The 17644-nt window shown below is 41.7% G+C and overlaps 1 protein-coding gene across 1 annotated transcript in view; it reads right to left on the bottom strand.

Annotated features, from left to right (window-relative positions):
- TSNAXIP1 (translin associated factor X interacting protein 1) overlaps positions 1–17644 on the bottom strand; it is a 1372321-nt gene that overhangs the window by 596337 nt on the left and 758340 nt on the right. The window contains exon 8 of the mRNA XM_033941585.1: positions 6597–6766. Coding sequence (XP_033797476.1) covers positions 6597–6766 — 170 coding nt within the window. The remainder of the gene's footprint in view (positions 1–6596; positions 6767–17644) is intronic.

Genomic DNA, 17644 nt, shown 5'->3' with positions numbered 1-17644 from the left:
TTCTCTCCGGGTTGAGAAGGGGGAGGGGAAAGTCCTGTAAGCTCAGGTGAATACCTCCGAGAATCTCCCTGTCACAGCAGTAGCAGGCCAAAGTAAGGCCAGTACAGCTAAGACCTAAAATGGTTGCTGAAAAAGCAAATGGACTCTCTGACTAGAAATTGTCAACTCTGAAAGGGACTGTGAACTCTGGAAGCCACTTCTGCTTTTTCCTAGAAACAGAGAGCGTAGTTATAGAAAAAACAGTTCTGATGAAAAATATAAGCAGCATGATAACTTTATGAAAGTTTTACCAGAGGAAAGACGAACCACGGATAGAAGTGTACAAAAAGGCCAACCACAGAGCCGGAAAACCGTTAGGCTCAAGTGCTCAAAAGAGGAACTTGGTATATTAAAAGGACATTTACGGGGAAGTGAGGGAGAAGCATATGGAAAAAGGCGTGACACAGAATCACTCAATTTATGTTAACCAATCCATAGCTTAATATATGAGATAATGAATATGATTAACCAATGAAAGTGTGAAATGTAACATGCACCAACGTGGGCCAGAGCTGCCAGAATCATATAAAAGAAAGCTCCCTGGACCATAGTTTCAGAACACATCGGAAGTTCTCCATCAGTCTGGCCAGCCTGATGTATGCTCTATCACTCTGTATGCTGTGTGATTTATTCCTGTAAGCTATTACTATTTGATTATTAAAACTCATATTATTTGTATCAGCATAAGGAGAGTTGAGTGGTCTATCTGTGAAGGCCTAGGGTCTTCAGGGTTCAACTTGAAACTTTGTCTGCATTTTGCGGTTTGCTGCAGGCTAAGCGTTTAACTTCTTATCCGGATGTGGTTCACTTTTTGAGGGCGGCCAAATTGCTTCAGCCTCCAGTGCAACCTTCAGTTCCAGCCTGGAATCTCAATCTGGTTCTGTCCATGCTCGTGTGCTCTCCCTTTGAGCTCCTGGGTTCCTGCTTGTTGAAGGACCTTACTCTTAAGGTGGTTTTCCCGGTGGCCATTACTTCTGCAAGACGCATTTCTGAGTTTCAGTCTTTCTCTTGTAGGCCTCCCTTCCTGGTGTTTTCTAGGGAGCGTGTTGTGCTGCAGCCTGTTCCTTCCTTTCTGTTGAAGGTGGTCTCACTTTTTCATGTCAATCAGTCCGTGGTCCTCCCGGTCTTGGGTAGTCAGGAGGGCTCTTCGGAGCACAGGCAGTTGCGCAAATTGGATGTCTGTCAGATTCTTCGCTCTTATGTTCAGCAGACCCAAGAGATCCAGAAATCAGATCATCTTTTTGTCCTTTTAGCAGGCCCTTGTAAGAAGGCGGTGCTTACAAGGCTACCATTGTACACTGGATCAAGGGGACTTATCGCTTCCGCATACCTTCTTCAGAAGAAGCCTGTTCCGGAATTTCTCAAGGCTCATTCCACTCGGGGTCAGGCAGTTTCTTGGGCTGAGTCTTCTCTCGTGCCCCCAGTGGATATCTGTAAAGCTGAGGTTTGGTTTTCTCTCCATTCCTTTGTGCGACATTACTGTGTGGACGTTCAGGCGCGTCAGGATGCAGTGTTTGGTGAGCATGTTCTGCTGGCAGCCCTCCGGAGGTCCCACACACGATGGGTACTGTTTTACTATATCCCATCAATGAACTGGGCTGGTCTGAAGAGTTGCTTAACTAGAAATTAGGTTCTTACCTGCTAATTTTCTTTCTTTTACACTCTCCAAACTGGCCCAGTCCCCACCCTGACTGTCTGTCTGTTATTCTTTTGGGATTCACGTGAGGAGTGTGTTTTTTTTCTGCGGGTTCTAGAATTTTTTTAGGGTCAAGAAGATTAAATAGAACATCAGCTGGCAAGCTGTGGGGATGTTTGCTGAAGGAGCTTCTTCTATGCAATTTCCAACAGTATTGCTCTCTGTTAGTTGTTACTCCTGTTACTGTTATGATTAGCACTTCTTAGTTCTGCTTGGCTATTCAGCAGACTGAATATATTAGGGGGAAGCACAGCTACTTGTATTACAGCCAAAAGGTTTTGTCTCGGTCTCCATCTGCTGGTCATGGTGAGCTATTACCCATCAGTGAACTGGGCCAGGCTGGAGAGTCTAAAAGAAAGAAAATTAGCAGGTAAGAACCTAATTTCTCCTTATTCTACCTTTTTCTGGACAGTTTCATGCTCTATTATGTTGGTTCCAATTACTTGTCTGTTTTACTGTCTTCTTTTTCCAGTGGCTGTTGTCTCTTTTTCAATTCTCTTCTCCCCTCCTACCTTGTTCGCTCAATATACAGTATCTGTCTCTGACATACTGATTTTTCCTTTTAACTTTCCTTCCTTAGTGATTAAGTGATTTTAGAAAAATTGCTATATTAATCAAACATCAATTTATAATTTATATAATTGGATGGTTATATGGTGCTATTTCGTTTAGTTAATTTATGGTAAGTATAGTGCATTAATGAATAATTAATTTATTATGTAAGTAAGATTAGTTTAGTTAATTTATGATAGCTACAACGCATTAATGATATTCAATTGATTATTTAAATAAGATCAGTGTGATGTCTTTCTTATCAATTTAGTGAAAGTATATTATAATCAATTAATAAGTGTTTTTGATCATGAACTATATATATGCAGTACAGATCTGTATTTATTATTATTATGTAGATGTAAGATGATGTAATTGAAATTGCAATATTGGTAGGAAGCTATTACTCATTCCATGGGTGTTTGTGATGTGTGTATAAATGGATTTAAATAATTTGTTCTTTGTATTATGCAGCACTCCTTAAGAACCCTTGAAAAAGTCTTTATGTGGCGAAACGGGTCCTGTTGGGGCAGGATAGTAATTCTGCATATTGTGACAGGGAAGTCCCTGTCCCAATGAAAAGAACATTTAAACCTCCCCAGCATGCATCAAGGGGCTCTGGAAAACCTGGCCTGGAGCAGGCACAGCTGACTCAGCCAGGAGGAAAGGTGCAGAGGCAGGGTTTTGCACAACCTAACAGCCATGGGGGAAGGGCACTGCAAACTAATTATCTCCCCTATCGATCCTTTCCTCAGAGTGAGAAACCTAAAACCAACCCAGGAGGGAGTGGGGGTCAGCACTCATGGGGTCCGGGACAAGCTGCCTCAAATAGAAGGGAGGCAGAGCAAGCAGAGGGGCTCAGCTGGCTCCAATCAAGGGAAGCCAGCCACCAGCCGAGACTGCAACTTCCAAAGATTGCCTTTTCCCCGCCCCAGGATGCTATACAGACTAGAGGTCAGCCCAGCAGGAGGGAGATTGTAAGCCCTGGGAGATTTCTTGCCTTGCCCAACAGACCCTGGGAGGGTGACCCAGGAGGTTTGTCTTGGAGAGAAAACGGTAGCAGAGAGCTGACAGGCAGGCAAGGAGGGGCAGGAGAGGAACAGCCCAAGATAGGGACTAGGAGATACAGCCTGGTCTCCCTGACGAATGAGGGGGAAATGACTAGTGTTCCCAATGATAATGAATGGGAGGAGGACATGGATACCGAGGGAGAATGAGATATGAAGGCTGGTGGAGAATCCCAAGCTAATGCAGGCTGTGCACAAGGCAGAAGCAGCTCTACTAAATTAAGGGTAATTTAAGGGAAGTCTGTTTCCAGGCTTTCCAGTAAACTCCCACAGACTCCAGAGGGAAAGTTATGAGATTTTGGTTCCTTCTGGGAGGGAGACAATTGGGGGAGAAACCGTGTGCTAGCAGCAGGGGTGACTGACTTTATGAGCAAAGGAACACTGGCTGGGAATTGCCAGCCTGCCCATGAGGAAGGCGTGGGTCCAAGAAAACTGAGCACACCTCTGAATGTATGTTTTGAATACATTTTTTTTCCTGCTTACAAAGACTGTGGGGGGTGCCTAGTATAAAGCTCAGGGCGGGTAGCCCACACTGAAGCGAGAGTGATTGCTTTAATGGACTTATGGAATATTGATTTGTTGAACCAATTTTTGTTTACCTTATTCCTGGAATTGTTAATAAACCGGAGAGCCATTTTTTTTCCTGAGAATCCTTTTCCTGGTTTTTCTTTCTGCCAGCCATACAAAAGGCGCTACATAAATCTGCCTGTGGTATACGGCGGGCTTCCCATCTACTCGGGAGCTGGCCCAGCCACAATATTAAAAGATAAGTGAAAATACTTTCTGTTGTGTTGTTTTTTTTAAATTTGGTTTAATTATGAAACAGTATGTATTGAGAAATACATCAAGGAGGAGGTGAAAATAAGGGTCAAGGACAAGAATCATTACCCACTGAAATAAAAATTTATATGTAATTAAGTGGATGTTGAAGACCCTTTGGACTTCTCTATACTTGACATTCGGAAGTGGGGTGTTTTGCTATTGTGGAAGTTTCCAGTTTACCTTACTTCATCATCTACTGCATCTTGTTAGTATTAGCTAGATTGTCCCATTATTCCCATGTTATACTTGTGCTTGCCAAACTTCATTGGTTGCCAGTTGTTTGGAGAATACAATTTAAGCTTCTAACCTTGGTATTCAAATCTGGCCGTGATTTATTGCCCAAGGTGACTGCTTCTCTGCTGCAGAATTATGTGCCTTCTCATCCATCCAAGGAACTGAAAGGGACCATAGCTGAACTGCTTCAACTTATAGCCAATCTGTCGATCAAATCGGGAAAGATTCCGGAAGACTGGAAGGTGGCAAATGTTACACTGATCTTCAAGAAAGGTTCGAGGGGAGATCTGGGAAACTACAGACCGGTGAGTCTGACCTCGGTACCGGGAAAGATGGTAGAGTCACTGATAAAGGACAGCATCATTGATCATCTTGACAGACACAGGCCGATAAGGACCAGTCAGCACAGTTTTAGCAAAGACAGATTGTGTTTGATGAACTTGCTGCACTTCTTTGAAGGAGCAAACAGACAGATAGAAAAGGGCGACCCGGTCGACATAGTATACCTGGATTTTCAGAAGGCATTTGACAAGGTTCCACATGAACGACTACTTCAGAAAATTACTAGCCATGGAATAGAGGGTGAAATACTCATGTGGATTAAAAACTGGCTGGAGCATAGGAAACAGAGAGTGGGGGGTAAATGGACAATACTCGGATTGGAAGAGCGTCACCAGTGGGGTGCCACAGGGCTCGGTGCTTGGACCCGTGCTCTTCATCTTTATAAACGATCTGGACATTGGTACGACGAGTGAGGTGATTAAATTTGCGGACGATACGAAGTTATTCAGAGTAGTGAAGACACTGGGGGATTGTGAAGATCTGCAACATGATATAATCAGACTTGATGAATGGGCATCAACATGGCAGATGAGGTTCAACATGGATAAGTGTAAAGTGATGCATGTAGGTAACAAAAATCTCATGCACGAATACAGGATGTCTGGGGCAGTACTTGGAGAGACCTCCCAGGAAAGAGACTTGGGAGTTCTGATCAACAAGTCGATGAAGCCGTCCATGCAATGTGCGGTGGCGGCGAAAAGGGCGAATAGAATGCTAGGAATGATAAAGAAGGGGATCATGAACAGATCAGAAAAGGTTATCATGCTGCTGTACTGGGCCATGGTGCGCCCTCATCTGGAGTACTGCGTCCAGTATTGGTCGCCGTACATGAAGAAGGACACAGTACTACTTGGAAGGGTCCAGAGAAGAGCAACTAAGATGGTTAAGGGGCTGGAGGAGTTGCCATACAGCGAAAGATTAGATAAATGGGGCCTCTTCTCCCTCGAAAAGAGGAAATTGAGAGGGGACATGATCGAAACATTCAAGGTACTGAAGGGAATAGACTTAGTAGATAAGGATAGGTTGTTCACCCTCTCCAAGGTAGGGAAAACGAGAAGGCACTCTCTAAAACTGAAAGGGGATAGATTCCGTTCGAACATAAGGAAGTTCTTCTTCACCCAGAGAGTTATAGAAAACTGGAATGCTCTTCCGGAGTCTGTCATAGGGGAAAACACCCTCCAGGGATTCAAGACAAAGTTGACAAGTTCCTGCTGAACCAGAACGCACATAGGTAGGTCTAGTCTCAGTTAGGGCAATGGTTTTTGACCAGAGGGCCGCCGCGTGAGCGGACTGCTGGGCACGATGAACCACTGGTCTGACCCAACAGCGGCAATTCTTATGTTCTTAATTGGATCGCAAGACACAGCTTTTTTGGCTGTTCCCACTCTTCGTTCTGTCTCCAAAGTTTCAAATCGATCATGTATGTTCCAAGTAGCCGGACCTTTACTAAGGAACTTAGTTCCAGATTCTATCCATCTGACTTTTGATTTTTTGGCATTTCAGAAAAGTTTGAAAGCCCGTTTTTTTCAACTTGCCTTTTCCAATTTGGTTACTTTGTAATCTTGTAATTGCTTGTCTTTTTATTTTAAGGCACATGTGTAAGTTGTTTATTGTATGCTGTTATTTTAATAATCTGCTATGTTTTGTTTGATTATGTATGTAATGTTTTGTTTTAATTATGTATGCATCGTTGTTATCCACATAGATGGTTGATATGCGAGCTAAAAGTGTCATAAATAAATAAATATTTGGGTCAGTTCGCAGTAATTAAAATTAGATTAGATTATTTCCTGTCCTACTCAAAACCTGATTACTGATATCCTACAAAGGAAAGCAGTGCTTACCTTGTATATTAGCTCAGCCATTTTTTTCTTCTGCATTTCAAAGTCTCTCCTGGGTACCACATCACTATAATCTGCTTTCATTGTATTCAGTTCTATCTGAGTCTCTGTAAGGCTCTTCTGAGTCATCTTTAGCGCTAGTCGTAATGTCACTGGGTCTTCAGATGCAACTTCTAAATAAGATACAGCACACACCAGGATAAATTTTCAAAGATAAACATTTGTATGTCTAAGTGAGAAGACTGGAATTACGTCCCTGACATTCAGCCAGCGACAGTTAGTGTTTTTTTAAATGCTGACCGTCACCATAAAAACATAAGCCAGCTAAATTAGTCTCCAATATTCAGTGCTAGGCCATGTCCAGGTACTGACACTGAATACCGAGGGCTAAATGTGGAGGCCTGGGTGCTAGATCTATTGTAGGGCCGGCCAATATTTAGCCAGGGCCACATTAGAGTTATGTGGGTGCCAGGTGACTTTCAGGCCAGCACCCTCATAATTATTTTACCATTAAAAATCTTCCCAATCTCTTTCCTGGCCCATTTACAAGCTTTTCCCCTTCCCCCAAGCCACGATGCTCTGTCCTATCCCCCTGAATGAGCTTTCCCTGCCTCTCCACCCCCTCCCACTTATGTAGGCCCCCTTAGGCCTAACTATCCCCCTGTTGGTCCAGCAGGGATTGGTGAGGGCAGGAGCACAGCCCTCTCACTCCTGCCCCTGGCAGCTCCTGTTCAGAATGGCTTGAGCATCATGGCCTGAGGGGTGGGGAAGGAACTTTTAGAGGGGCCAGGAGAGAGCTCATTCAAAAGCAAAGGTTCTAAAATCTAACTTTGTTCGGATGGAGGTTTACGTCAAGGATACGTTTGGAAGGAGTGGAAATGCAGTGGGCAAAACTGAAAGGAGCAATTGTAAGGACGACAAACCTTTTTGTGAGGCAAGTAAGTAAAAGTAAGAGGAAAAGAAGGCCGCTTTGGTTCTCAAAAGTAGTAGCTGAGAAGGTAGGAACAGCACAGTTACTTACCGTAACAGGTGTTATCCAGGGACAGCAGGCAGACGTCACTGACAGAGCCACGGTACAGACACTTTAAAAGTGTATTTCTACTTTAAGACTTTCAGAAAGTTTGCGATAGCCCGCACCGCGCATGCGCAAGTGCCTTCCCACCCGAAGTAGGCACGCGGTCCCTCAGTTCAGTAAGCCAGCTAAGAAGCTAACCAGGGGAGGTGGGTGGGTTGTAAGAATATCTGCCTGCTGTCCCTGGATAACACCTGTTACGGTAAGCAAGCTTTATCCCAGGACAAACAGGCAGCATATTCTCACACATGGGTGACCTCCAAGCTAACTAGAATGGGATGGTGGGAGTCTTGGCCTTTAAGTAAATAAATTTTGTAATACTTACTGGCTGAAGTGCCCATCCTGTCTGGAAAAAGATTCCAGATAGTAATGCGAGGTGAATGTGTGAACCGAGAACCAGGTGGCAGCTTTATATATTTCCACAATAGGTGTAGATCTAAGGGAAGCTGCTGAAGCTGCCATAGCTTTAACTCTATGGACTGTGACATGACTCTCCAGTGGTAGTCCAGCCTGAGTGTAACAGAATGATATACAGGAAGCCAATCAGTTGGAAATCATTCTCTTGGAAATAGGATGCCCCAACTTATTAGGATTGTAGGAGATAAATAGTTAAGGAGAAGATCTGTGCAACTTTGTTTTGTTGAGATAGTAGGCCAAAGCTTGCTTACATTCCAGGGTATGAAGAGCTGCTTCTCCGGAGTGAGAGTGAGGCTTAGGAAAAAATACTGGAAGCGCAATCGACCGATTAAGATGAAATTCCGTGACAACTTTCGGCAGAAACTTGGGATGTGTGCAGAGAACTACTTTGTAATGGTGGAACACAGTGAAAGGTGGATCTGCCACTAATGCTTGAAGTTCACTGACTCTCCTTGCAGAAGTGAGAGAGATAAGAAAAACAACTTTCCAAGTCAGGTATTTGAGATGAGCCGTAGACACTGGTTCAAATGGAGGCTTCATCAATGTGGATAGAACGACATTAAGGTCCCAGACCACCGGAGGAGGTTTGAGAGGCGGTTTGACATTGAAAAGCCCTTTCATGAATCTGGAGACCAAAGGATGAGCAGTGAGAGGTTTACCCTCAACTGGTAGGTGAAAAGCTGTAATAGCACTGGGATGGGCTGATAGAAGTAGACTTGAGTCCTGAGTCAGATAGATGAAGAAGATTATTTGAGTAGTGTCGAGAATTGCCCCTATAAACTGGAGTCTTTGAGACGATTGAAGTTGTGACTTGGGGAAATTGATCTCGAATCCCAAGTTCTGCAGGAACCAGATGGTGCAATTCATTGCCAGCACAACATCCTGAGAAGGCAGGTCTTTGATGAGCCAGTTGTCTAGGTAGGGAAAAACCTGAAGACCATAAGATCGTAAGGCCGCCACTACCATGATCAGGCAATTCAAGAAGACTCTGGGAGAAGACACCAATCCAAAGGGCAGAACTTTGTGAACACTTGAAACCTGAGGTATTTGTGGGAAGCCTGGTGAATTAGGATTTGAGTGTATACTTCCTTAAGATCTAGAAAGCATAGCCAATCGTTGTGAGTCAAGAGAGGATAGAGATTGGCTAGAGATAACATCCAAAATTTTGACTAGAAATTTGTTGAGAGCTCGGAGGATTGTACACAGTGGCAAGTCAAATGCACGCAAGTGCGCAGAACCATTGTACACAGACCTCTCATCTTCTTTGGCACCAGAAAATAATGGGAGTAGAATCCGTGATGGTGCTGGTCCACAAGAACTTCTTCGATGGCATTGAGGAGAAGAAGGGGTTGAACCTCCTGGAGAAGAAGATGGGATTGATCAAGTTTCAGTTTATTAAATTTTGATTTTACGCAATATCAAATATTTCAATGCGTATTACATAATTGAAATGTACAATAAAAAAACTAGGGTGACAAATACAAATACAAATAAGACAAAATTATACAAACTAATCATTATGTATTATTAATACAAACTGAAACAAGTGGGTAAAGAAAAAATGGAATTACAATTAAAAAAAAAAAAAAATTTTTTTTTAACAATTAAGGTTTATACATAAGGGTAGGGTAGGTGAGAAAAGTAATGAAGGAAAGAAAGAGAGAAAGAAAAAAAAAAAAAAATGAGGGTCGAAAGGAGACTCTCTTGGAGGATGATTTGGAGGGAGGGTGGAGAAATGGAGAGAGAAACTCACCCGCTTGATTTTCAAGACCCAAAGGTCTGTGGTGATGAGCTCCCAATGACAGATGTAAATGTGAAGACGTCCCCCTATTGGTTGAAGAAGAGGATGAGAGATGGATACTGAAGCTATGCTTTCTTGTATCAGGTCAAAAGGACTATTGCAACTTGGTTGGAGCAGCAGGCTGAGATTTAGCAGGGCATTCATTGCTTTCTTTGTTGAGGCCTTGGTGGAGCAGAGGCCTTAGCTGAAAATCTCCTCTGGAAAGAGGAAGCAGGTTTGAAGGATTTTGATGGAGCTGGTATTTTCTTTGGCTTCACCAATATGTCCCAACGTGTTTTGTGGGCTGACAGCTTTTGGATGGCAGTGTATGCAGAGTCCCCAAATAGCTCGTCACCCAAGCAAGGGACGTTGGCTAGCTGGTCTTGGCGGTTAACATCCATATCCAAAATGCGCAACCAGGCCAGCCTCCTCATGGCCACGGACATAGAAGAGGTCCTTGAAGTAAACTCAAAAATATCATAGGACAACCAGACTAGATATTTGCGTAGCTGCAGAACAGTAGAAACCAGTTGTTGAAAACCCTTCACCTTACGAGCAGGAATATATTTTGGAAAAATAGAAAACTGCTTGAGGCAAGATGGTGGCGGTGGCAGTTTATTGAAAGGATACTCTGACTAGCGTTGGATACCACTAAAGAACAGCATGGTAAAGAGGAAAGGGAAACCATGTATGTTCCCAGTCGAACCGGCTCCCTCCTCGGTGTCGGTACAACAGACGCTGGAGAGCTTTCTCTTATCGCTGTGACGGGGTTGTGGGTGCCCAAGGGTCAACCACGGCATCCGCCACACACTTCAGATCCATGCTTCTTGGAGTGCCAGTGATAGTGAGGCTCTGGGCCCCAAGGAAAGAAGGTCCCAGTCAATATTATTTCAAGTTATATGCCAAATGGCGGATTTGGAAGGCAGATGGATAGCTGCATCTGTCATATTTGGCTCGATTTTCATTTCCATTGTTAATATCTATGCTCCAAATATTGACCTACCTTCTTTCATGACATCACTATGGGAAACCCTTCTCGATTTTTCCGATCATCCCCTGTTAATTGGTGGAGACTTCAATCTCCCTCTTCATATCATCAAAGATAGACAATCTCTCTCCTCATATCGCCCTTCCAAATCTTGGACAGAACTTCAACACATTATTCAAGATTTGGGCCTATGTGATCCTTGGAGACTTTTTCATCTTTTACCTTCTTTTCTGCTCCTCACAAATCTTACTCTCGTATTGACTATTTCCTTATATCTAAATCACTCCTTCCTCTGATAAAAGCTTCAATTATCCATCCCATAATCCTATCGGACCATGCTCCTATAGGATTACATATCGAAACCCAGTCCGTCAGTCCTAAACGGCATTGGCGATTAAATACTTCCTTAATATCAGATGAGTCCTTCACGGACAAAATACGATCATACATATCTACTTTCTTTTTTCATAATACTCCATCGGTATCTTCTTTTAACACTGTCTGGGAAGCCTTTAAAGTAAGTCTTAGAGGTGAAATCTTGAGCTTTGTTTCATGGAAAAAGAAAATTGACTCAGTCAATTTATCCGCTCTGGAACATGACATCTCGGCTCTCGAGTCCTTACATAGACAATCTCCCTCTTCACATCCTCCTCCGGAATTAATACCTAAAAAAGCTGAATACAATACCCTCTCTCGTAATAAAGCTCAACAAGATTTTCTACTTTCTAAGTCTGGTACTTATTTATATGCTAATAAATCTAGTTGTTATCTAGCCCATTATCTAGCCAACCGAAAACAAAGATCTAAAATTGCAGCCATAGTTACTGATGATGGCGTCTCTGTTACTGATGACTCCTCTATATCCCAATTATTTGCAAACTTCTACGAGAAGCTATATACATCCTCCTCCTCTTCCTCTTCCTCTTCAACTCTGGTATTTTACGATGATCTTCCTCACCCTTCTTTATCTCCTATACTATCTAAGTCTCTAGATGAGCCTATCTTAGAATCACTATCGTCCCATAAATCCCCAGGACCAGATGGGTTTCCTGTCGAATTCTACAAAACATTTTCCACCAAACTTATACCTTTTTTGAAATTACTCTACGAGTTTCTATTCTCTAACCCCAACGACCAAGGCTTTCACCGAGGCACATATTATTGTTTTACCCAAACCAGGCAGAGATGATACCAAAGTGTTGAATTACAGACCTATTTCTCTCCTTAATACTGATTGCAAAATCCTTGCTAAAATTCTTTCCTCTAGATTGGATAAAGTATTAGGTCTATTAATCCATTCTGATCAAGTCGGATTTATGAAAAACCATTTTATAGGAGATAATGCGCGTACCTTTCATGATGTTATCGATATTGCTCACACTTCCGAATCCCCAATGATAGCCATTTCTTTAGACGCAGAAAAAGCGTTCGATATGGTGGAATGGGACCACCTCTTTCATACTCTCCAATGGTTTGGTTGTGGCTCATCATTTATCCAATGGATTTGTCTATTTTACACTAAACCCTTTTCTAGATTGCGCATTAATGACTCTCTCTCTACACCCATCTTTCTACATAGAGGTACTAGACAGGGATGTCCTCTTTCCCCTCTTCTGTTTAATTTAGCTCTTGAACCTCTCCTCATATTTATTCGTCAACACAATATTATAACTGGTATACAAATAGGCCCCATACAAATTAAATCTTTGGCTTATGCCGACGATTTGCTTATATTTCTTACCAATCCTGCTTCATCTATATCTCCATTACTTCAAACAGTCTCTGAATTTTCGGCTCATTCTGGATACCGAATCAACTGGGATAAATCAGAAATTATGCCATTAAATGATGCTACTTCATTATCGGACTGTGGACCTCACTCTTTTCGTTGGAATTCATCTTCCTTAAAATACCTCGGAACTCTTTTTCACCACGATAAAGACACTATGATGTCTCTTAACCTCAATAATATTATTACCAAAATCGACTCTCTTCTGAGCCGCTGGTCCCCTCTCTCTTTATCGTGGTGGGGACGTCTAGATCTATCAAGATGACTATCGCTCCTATTGTAAATTACTATCTATCTATGCTCCCTAAATTGGCACCTAAAGCCTTCTATAAATCAATCGAACGTAAACTGTCTGAATATCTATGGAACAAAAAACCTCCACGAATTGCTCTTCATATCCTTAAATCATCTAAGGCTGATGGTGGGATGGGCTTCCCTGACTTTCTCCTTTACCACGTTGCAGCTTTTCTTCGCTATAGTTCATATTGGCTCCATTTTACTGACTTAAATGATCAGCCTACTTCCTGGCTATCTATTAAAAAGCTTCTGGTTAATCCGATTCCACTTGCATGCTTACCGTATGCCCCCACCCATCTTATCTCCACTCTTCCCGTCACCGTTGGCGCTATCATCAAGGCCGTACAGTTTTTCGATACTTTCTCTCATCACAATCACTGGCATTCCATAGCATCACCATTGTGGTACAACTCCAACATTTTAATTGATAATTGTCATCTTCACTGGCGCACTTGGATGGATCGAGGCATATGGTCCATAGAAAACGTCATGGATAAAACCAATCTTCTCTCTTTCTCTCAGCTTATGGATAAATATGCTCTCCCTACACAAACACAAACCGCGGTGAAGAAAAGGCATAAAGCGAACAATTTTTTTTTTTCATTTCTGCGGAAAACTGAGAACCGAGGAGACGCACCCTGTGTTAGGTGGGAAGGCAGACTCGAAATTTCTGAGTTTCTACATGCAAGTCTGCTTGCGAGGCTGTCCGCTTCTGGGCTCTGTGGATGATGTCACCCACATGTGAGTATAGGCTACCTGCTTGTCCTTGGATAAGGAACTTAACCACCATTTTCACGTGTGTATTATTTACTTTACAAAAGCTGTAATCAATAGCAAAAAAAGATCTTTAGAACAAGAACCAATAAATGTTTCAGAATTATTGGACTTCTGATAAAGAGTTAGCATTGCCTGCTACATTGATTATAACTGTAGCTCTTTCGATAGATAAAGCAGGGTTGTTAAAACGTGACTTTAAAAATAGACAAAAAGTTTTTCATGGCCATAAAATACAGATGTTTCCTGACCTTTCAGAGGAGACGCAAAGGCACCGCCGTGAATTTCTTCTCTTGAAATCTGGGGTTATATCCTTGGGAGCTACTTTTTATTTGGGACATCCTTATAAGTGTATTGTGTGTTACCGTACTGTTAAATAGGTTTTCTTTGAACCATATCAATTGACAACTTTTGTGGCAATGTCTCGTCTGGAAGGAGAAAAATCTTGAGCCCTATAGAATTTGATTTAAATATGAAACCTTGTTTACAGTGCTATAGCTTAAAGCATCCTTTTAATATACATTTTGTATTTTCCTTTTGCTTATTTTCACTGTTTCTAAAGTCTTGGATCCAATGGAGGACTTGAGCATAAATAGTTAAATGCTATTTTCTTTATTGTTTGTAAAATCAAATTATGTATACTATTATTGCTTTCTGTACAAATGCAACACTTGAAACTTAAGTTGAAAATTAATAAATATATAATTACAACACATAGCTATAGTTTGGGTTCCTCTTTCCCACATGCATCACTTTGCACTTGCTCACATTAAACGTCATCTGCCATTTTGATGCCCAGTCTTCCAGTCGATAAACCAGTTTGACCATTTTTGAAATCAATCAGATTCCCCAACCCTATGCACAAAACTGCAGTCCATGCGTTTTTCCGAGCGATCACTCATTCTCCGATCTGAGTATGCAAATGAGGGGTTTAGTATTGAAATGCCATGCAAAGTAGGCGAACGATCAATGCACAAAATGGCTTCTACCAGAAGAAGAAATACCGATTGGGTTCCCCATCCAAAAAAGAGCGATTGACAAAGACCAGTCGCTCACTATCCTTGCTGACTCTTCTGCCTTGAAAGTAGTAGAATCAGTATTGAAGTTAAACAATAAAACTATTAAACTATAGAAATACAGTGGAACATAATTATGCATGTTATGTGCTTATATCATATGCGCATTGTGAGCACGTATGTTTAAAGTGCTGACTCTTCTGCCCAGAATGTAACAGAATCAGTATTGAAGTTTTACTATAAAACTATAAAAACAAATATAGATATGCAATGGAACTTATGCGTGTGTTATGTGCTTGTATCGTATGCACATTGTGAGCACGTATGTATAAAGCGTTTGTTCAAGTTCTGTTCAATGCAGGCCCATTCTCAGTGTACACAAAAAATAAAGGTTGCCCACAATTCTTTATGCTACCCCTAGTAAACTGCAACCTCCCCACCCTCATCCATACAGGCTCAATGGTCGCATGTATATGACATCACAGGGTCACATTGTCTGCTTTGTGCTTCACAGCACGAAAAGCCGCAGAACATCGTGGCATTGCTATACTGAATAAAAGTGCTTGTATTATCAGCGTTTGTTAACCGTATATATTAACTGCAGGTACTTTGGCCTGCCTCTATCCAACAGCTACCTCTAACAACTCCTAAGACAAGGGAAATCTATTCTGGCATTCTTTATATCACATTTTACAACAACAATGCTTTGTGACTGATGCCTTTGATGCGCGCCGATGACGCACGTGAATAAACCATGCCTATGAACTACACACAACAGGCACATGCGTACATTGCATCAAGAACCAACAGGAATACTCTGCATTTAATACAGGAATACATGCATTTAAATCGCTCTCACAGCAATCGATTGAATGAGATTAAGGCAAGCCTCCGTTCAAATAATCTGCATGTCAACTCGGTTGTGCATTAATCGCTCTGCCAGAAAATCAGCCAACAGTGATCCAGTCGGTATTGTTGACTAGGCCAAGGTCCTCTTGCAATTTTTCACAATCCTCTTGCGATTTAACAACTTTGAACAACTTTGTGTCATCAGCAAATTAAAAGGAGCTATTGTATGGGCAACAAACCATTTTATAAAAAAGGTAAGTAAAAGTATGAGGAAAAGAAGGCTGAGAAGGTAAGGAAAAAGAGGTTAGCTTTCATAAAGTTCAAAATATCACAGAAAGAGGAAGACAAGCAAAAATATCTGGAAAAGTTAGGAAAGGCTGGTCAAGTAGTCAGGAAAGCAAAGATGCAAATGGAAGAAAATATACACGATATGGTAAAATAGGGGGGACAAGACATTTTTATATATATTAAGAAGAAGTGCAAAACTGGCATTGTGAGACTCAAGGGTGAAGGGGAGTAATATATAGAAGCTGATAAAGATAAGGCTGAATTCCTTAACAAATATTTCTGTTCTATGTTCACAGCTGAAGCGCCGGGAGTGGGACTGCAGAAGACAAATGCAAACAGGCTGGAGGAGTGGTAGTCCATGATCAATTTTCAGATGATTGTGTTTGTGAGGAGCTAGCTAAACTAAAGGTGGACAAAGTGATGGGGCCAGATAATGGACATCCAAGGTACTGAAGGAACTTAGGGAAGTTCTGGCGGTTCCATAGGCTGCACAAAGCAAGGATTGGAGATGTCCAATAGAGACCAGTGGACTCAATTTGTACCACAAATTTATTTTATTCATTCAATACCCAATGACTCGACATGTACATGTTTCGGCTGAAATGGCCTGCTTTAGGAGTCTACAAATATAGACCCACACAAATTTATAAATAAAAATCATACATCAAAATACAACTATATAAAACATTATAAACCTGCATAATAAAAAATAGCATGAAATGACATACAAAAGCAACAAACAATGAATATAGAAAATATAAATAACATTTGTAAATTCAAACATCTAAGAATCATAAACAAAGAAATTCACACAAAGGCAAAGAAACATAATCAGCAAATAAAATTTAAAATCAGAATATGGCTTAAAAAATAAATTGACAAGCAAATTTTAAAAACTACATTAAAAACTAAATGTATGCAATAATACCCCCAAAACTGCATAAAAGTCAAAATAACAGAAAAATGTAATATATAACATATGAGCTAACATACAAAGCATAAAATGGTAGAGAATCAAATGTAACTTGAGAGTCTTAGAGGTAATGTAAGTAGTATAATGGGTACAGCTCATGTCAAAATGATTGACAGCTGTCATGATAAGGATCGACCAATCAGCGTTCACATCCAGGTAAAGCCATGCCCACTAACTGGCCACACAATACCCACTCTCTGCCCACTTTTGCCTTAGCCCCACCCATACCCCACCCATACCACACCCACTTTTGCCTTAGCCACGCCTAGGCCCCGCCACCACACCCCCTACCACCCATGCTCCGCCCACTCTCTGCCCCTAGGAATGAATGGTAGTGGCCCCGCCCATGCCCCACCCCATGCCCCATCATTGGAAATGCACTTTCTGATGATGTCACAAGAAATGGGGGTGTATTTGACCCCGGAAATACACTTTCTAATGACATCAGCAGAAATGGAAGTGCCTGCCCTACCGGAAGTGCACATTCTGATGATGTAGGCGGAATCAGGGTAAATGAAGCGCCGGAAATGCTCTTTTCTGACCATGTCAGCGGAAACAGGGTAAAGAAGTGCCGGAATTGTGCTTTTCTGATGAGACGGAAATGCATTTTCTGATGATGTTAGCGGAAACATTTAATTGAACCCCTGGAAATGATGTGGCCAGAAAAAAAAAATGTCTTTATTTCAACAGCCTTTTAGTTAAAAGACAGGATTTAAGAGCTCATGGTTAGAACAATGAACAAACAGATCGCAAAAGAAAAAAAAAAACATTTACAAATTCTTTCCTGTTTTTTAAATCAGACCCTAGG

The sequence above is a fragment of the Geotrypetes seraphini genome, chromosome 4 (assembly GCF_902459505.1).
Source record: "Geotrypetes seraphini chromosome 4, aGeoSer1.1, whole genome shotgun sequence".
NCBI classification, from domain to species: Eukaryota; Metazoa; Chordata; class Amphibia; order Gymnophiona; family Dermophiidae; genus Geotrypetes; species Geotrypetes seraphini.
This window is presented reverse-complemented; position numbering and strand designations above follow the sequence as displayed.